Source organism: Jatropha curcas, chromosome 3 (assembly GCF_041381405.1).
Source record: "Jatropha curcas cultivar XTBG-Jc1 chromosome 3, XTBG_Jcur_1.0, whole genome shotgun sequence".
NCBI lineage: Eukaryota > Viridiplantae > Streptophyta > Magnoliopsida > Malpighiales > Euphorbiaceae > Jatropha > Jatropha curcas.
The window spans coordinates 7624139-7629530 of NC_143153.1; the positions used below are offsets into that span (position 1 = coordinate 7624139).

General features: G+C 33.8%; 1 protein-coding gene across 1 annotated transcript; it reads right to left on the reverse strand.

The window, feature by feature from the left end:
* On the reverse strand, positions 1-4792 carry LOC149497458 (L-ascorbate oxidase homolog). Its single transcript, XM_089719376.1, has 8 exons — positions 4185-4792; positions 3960-4069; positions 1888-2158; positions 1693-1795; positions 1258-1603; positions 715-1080; positions 508-586; positions 1-394 (listed from the first exon to the last, which is right to left on the reverse strand). The coding sequence occupies exons 1-8, from the start codon at positions 4320-4322 to the stop codon at positions 182-184; spliced, it is 1626 nt and encodes a 541-aa protein (XP_089575502.1). The 5' UTR covers positions 4323-4792; the 3' UTR covers positions 1-181.
* Between the last annotated feature and the right edge of the window lie 600 nt (positions 4793-5392).

Below are 5392 nucleotides of genomic sequence, written 5' to 3' on the forward strand. Positions count from 1 at the left end.
TATGAAGAAACAATGCTTGGGACTATTGTATGGGATAAAGAAACAGAAATTTCAAGAAATATAACTTCCAAGTAAAAAAATTGGCTCGAGCCAAGCCCTTTAAAGTTTTTACTAAAACTCTGCATTCCTGGAAATGTAGTCCCATGTCAAGCTTTCATGACATTCTACAGATCCTGCTCATCTATACATGCCGAATTTGGCGACCGGCAGCTCGGCCACAAAGAATGGTATTAGTTGGGATGGGATATTCGTCTCTCCATGAATTTGCCGGCGAATAAACACGAAGATAAAATTGCTGTCCTAAATATTGGTGAGCCCAGTTCTCAGACCTTATATTCCACATACCCACATTATCCAAAGGCATATAAACTGCAGTCCATGATTTTGGATAGACCTGTGTTTAGACCAAAAAAATGCCAAAAGACTATAAATTATACCTCTATTATAACACTATTTGGACTAACATGAGCTTAAATGACCAAATATATGTAACAATTTATACTGTACCTGAACAGTATTCCGAGAAATTGTGTCTCTCAAATTATAACTTAATCTGCTCGCAGGTGACCATTGCCCGCCATCCATCCTGCCCATCAGAGGAATGAGGAAACAGAAATGCAGAAGATAAGAACTAAAGGTAGAGGCCCAAATGATAGCGAATAGCACAAGGCAATCAATTTTTTTATAAATGTAAATCCAAATAAATTAACTTACCCTACAACAAACAAGATGTGACCATCAACATGCCATGACTGCACCGTGTCTTCTGTATTCTCAAAAATAATTTCAGCATAACCTCTGAAATCAGCAGCCATGACAGAAGTCTGGAGGTAAGCACCGCCTCCAGTGGGGTTGTCAGGGATGCTTCCGAGGGAGAAAACTCCCGGGATGTTGAAGTGGTCCGCGAGTTTAAGTGGAGTATCAGCAGGGATGAAGGAGACACTATTGACAGCATACCTCTGCTTGCCATTAATGATTGGAGCAGAATTTTGTAATCTAATCGTACGGGTTGTGTTAATCAATCCATAATGGTATGAACCTTGGGGGTTTGGTCTAGGACCACTTGCAGTGAGATTTTTCCTGATAAAATATATGACACAACACAAATTAAAAGGAGATATCATGTAAACGACACTCCTCTAATATTCATCATGACAAAAGCATAAAATGATAGTATCTTCTATATATTCTTGTGCATTAATTAATTATTGTAATGCATATATAAGAGGCGCTTAATAATAGAAATTCAGAGAATACCTGATAGATCGAGCTTGCTCAAGGGACCAGTCAACCTGAGTAGTTGGCCCACCGGGGGGAGGACCTGAAACACTTCCAGCTGAATTACTGTAATGAAGAGTAGAGGTTGCTGTGAGCACCTGGGAGGTAAATCGTGTCGAGACGACAATGTAGTAATCTTGTGCAGGTTGATCAGCTGTAACCAGTACAGAATAAGATTGCCCCAGATGGATGTCAAGGGAATCATAAGTGTTCTGGAGCGTGTGTGTTCCTTCAACCTCTACAAGTAACATCTTGTGCCCTTGGATTCTAAAATTTATGGAGGTAGTAAGCCCCACATTAGATATCCGGAACCTGTAAGTCTTGCCTGTCCAACACATTCAACAGAACAAGTATAAGCACTATCACATACATAGAGGTTTGAAACTTGACAAACTGATGAACCTAACTTCTTACCTTGATCCACTGTAAATGTGTACCCATTTGATGCTCGACCATTAATAAGTAGCCCATCAGGGAAAGGAAGATCACTTCCACCATCTAAAATTGCTTTCAGATCCTGTAAATAATCAATTATACACTCGTCAAACAAACAAAAGTGAGTCAACAAACATCAGTGCAACATGGAATTTCTTTCTGGATTATACTCACGGTGTGATTCTTCTTGAACCAATCACCTGCTAGAACAGTGAAATCACCAGCTGGAGGAGGGAATGGTACAGGAATGACAGAACGGCTCGCAATTTTGAAGCCACCAATGCCTCCTGCAGCCTTATGCATGCCAAGAGAAGGGAAATAGAAGTAACTACCAATCTGATCCTTCACTTGAAGCATATAAGTGAAGTTCTGCCCTGGTGGAATGGGACAGTTGGTGCCGTAGACACCATCCTGCCATGAGTTCCTTCTCTGCTGCACGCCATTCCTGTACCAAAATAACACGAGTTACAACTAGACTAGCAGACATGCAGTTGATAAATATCATTATATGCACGTCCAAATCTCTAGTCTCCTTAAAAACTTAATAAATAAAAATAAATAAATTACTTAGAGCAAGTTGCATCCTTCATCAAATATTCATGCCAATTTTTTTTTTTTTTTCACAATGAAAATGGGAATAGTTTGCCATTTCTATAATTGGAATCCATTTTTGTGTCATTGATACATGGATTTATTTGAGAAAATTTTTTTAGAAAAACTTTTTGCATAGTTAAATTATTATTTGAACATCCGAATAATTAACTTCAAGTGAAAATAATTGAAATATTAACCATCCATTTTCATTCTCATTCCACTCCCAAAGCAAACCAAATGCGTCCTAAGCGATATTAACCCATGCCCTCTATCTAAACTTGCCATCTATACTGACTTAATCATCTTGACTCACTTATAGAACTCCCTAAAATAAACATAATAATACAAAAAAAATTTGTGATGAACAATGCAACTCCACCCTCTTATAGAAAATAGACTTTTATATATTTCAATTTCTATAACCATCACATTTTCTTTAAAAATTTCTTTCATAGCAATTTTTGTTTGACAAATTAGTTTCAGCCTTAAATACACAGAGATACAAATACATTCGATTTATATATGAAATAGCTAAACTAGTCTGTGATAGCTTTCAGAGTGGAATTCTATATATGCAGTTGGATATTTTTAATCATAATCCACGAATAGATTTTCACTGTCCATGAATATTGAACTCATAAAACATTCCCTCACAGTCTAAATTTTAAGATTTCATATAAAACTGAAGCAATTCAAGGAATGAAATTTCCAAGGTTTCCAATTGGAATTATTTATAAAATTTTGGGGCTGACATTGAAACTTTTAGAAAACAGAATCTTGTTTCAGATAATCCCCAAGGTTAGCGAGCAAGGTATAATTTAGCCAAATACTTAAGAAGAAACTTGAATAGTTTTTAATGATTTCATGCATTAATTGAGCTTGAACAAAGCTCTAAGTCATTTCTGTTAAAGGTTGCTACAAAGAAGCTGGTTTGCATTCCATGGTTTAAAAAATGAGTAGGGCTATTCGTATCCCCATTTTTGTAATTGTAACAACTTAGTATTCCACCTAATAGGGAGTTATGGTTTTAATTAATTTCCAAAACTTAGGAATCTTTCTACTAGTTCAGAAAGAGAAGTCAGTAGCAACAACTCTAAATCTGAGCAAGACTTACAAAACTCTTGGTGTGAATAAAAGATCAAAATTCCAGAACTTGGGTCCACTTATAATATGGTAAGAAACAGACAACTCATATTCAATTTCTTAGTATATCTAATGCCAATTTAGGGCATAAAAACAGATCTGGACCTACTATTTTTAAACAAATTTCCTACCAGTCAAATCACATAACTGCATTAAAAAGGTACTACACAATATATATTTTTTAATTTGTGGTCCAAAACTTTAAACGCCCATGTCTCATTATCAATCAAGATCAAAAATTTCTTTTCCACATAATTTGCAGAACACTTGGCAGAAGAATCCAAATCAGCAACCATGTATAATTTTCAACATTGGGTAGAGGAAGCCATAAAACCTGAGATCTATCTTATATCAAATTTTCACATAATGTGTCATAGTAAGCCACATTATATAATATGAGAAAAAGGTTATTTTGCTGACCATTCAATTTCAAAAATAATTAAAAAAAGAGCTGGCAAACATATATGAAAAAAAAAAAATGGAAACTATACTAAAAACAGTATACTGACCAAGAAAGAAGGAAAGGTTCATCCAAGCTATTGAAAATATTAATAATCAAATTCTCATTAGTCACTGACTCAATTTGTGGCCCTGGAAATTGCCCATTTATTAATATTCCCTGCCACCATTATACATGGAAAAAATATATTATTGGACATTGAAATCTAGTAAGAAACAAAGCAACAATAAACAAATTCCTTCAAAAAAGAAAAGGAAAGAGCTTAATTGATTACCTGTTGCTTTACTCCAAGTGGGTAGATATCACCATAGGTGACATTCCATGAATAAAACCTGTAAGGGTCCTCTCCGCTAACGCAAGTCAATAACAACAGTATTACCATGAAAGAACATACATTTCTATGGTTACCCATCTCTCCACAACACAAAGAGACACACTTGCTCCCGCTATCTAAACAAACTTGCTGAAAAAGAAATGGGACTGAAGTGCAAGAAAGATTAGAAAGAATCTTGCAAAAAGAAAAAGAAGAAGAAAAAGAAAATCCAATAAACTATATGGCTTTCACTTTCTCTCTGTAAAGTCTCGCTATAACACTCTTTTATTTCTTTTTCTTTTTTGTTTTTAAGGCTATGGGAATTTCTTTTTTATCTCTGTTTTGGTGTAAAAGAGTAAAGACAATGTCGGTCATAAGAGAAGGAAGAAGAAGAAGAATAGTTGCAAAGATTCTTGGAGTTCGGTAGAAGAGTTATAGATACAGATCTGTTGCCTTGTTGATGAGATTAAGTAAGCAGAAAATCAATGTGTAATGAGCTGTACTCTGTAGTTGCAGTATCTAGCTCAGCATGTCCTTTTTCTTCGGTCCACACCGCGTCCCTCGAAGAAATCAAAATTAGTTTGAGCGAGGTCGTCAATGAGAAATACTATAATACTATGATACTATATATATATATATATATATATATATATATATATATTAAAATGAGATACCAAAATAACAAAATTTTTTAAATATCCTACAAAGCCATGCATCGAGATGTATAATCACAAAAGTCATGTATTATATGACCTGTGTTAAAAAATCACATACACTGTTAATATATTTTTCAATAGTAATAATAATTTTTGAGAATTTAAATAATTATATTAAAATAAAAAATTAAGTATTTTTATTTTATGTTTATTATTTATTATAAATGATTGTTTATTTATTTAAAATATTAATATATTATAGTTATCGTGTTCTAAGTATGTAGATGTCCTATTTTTTAAAAAAATTATCGTATCTCATACATTTCCGTATCTCATGTCCCGTGTCAATGAAATTTAGCTCATAATATATGAGACAACTCCATATACCAAGCTAATCGATCAAGATTTTTTTTATTATTAAGAAAAAATGAAGTGTTTTTTTTAAATTGTTTATGTCTTTTTTATTAATGAATAATCAAAAATATTCTCGTTACAACTAAAAACATATTTCAG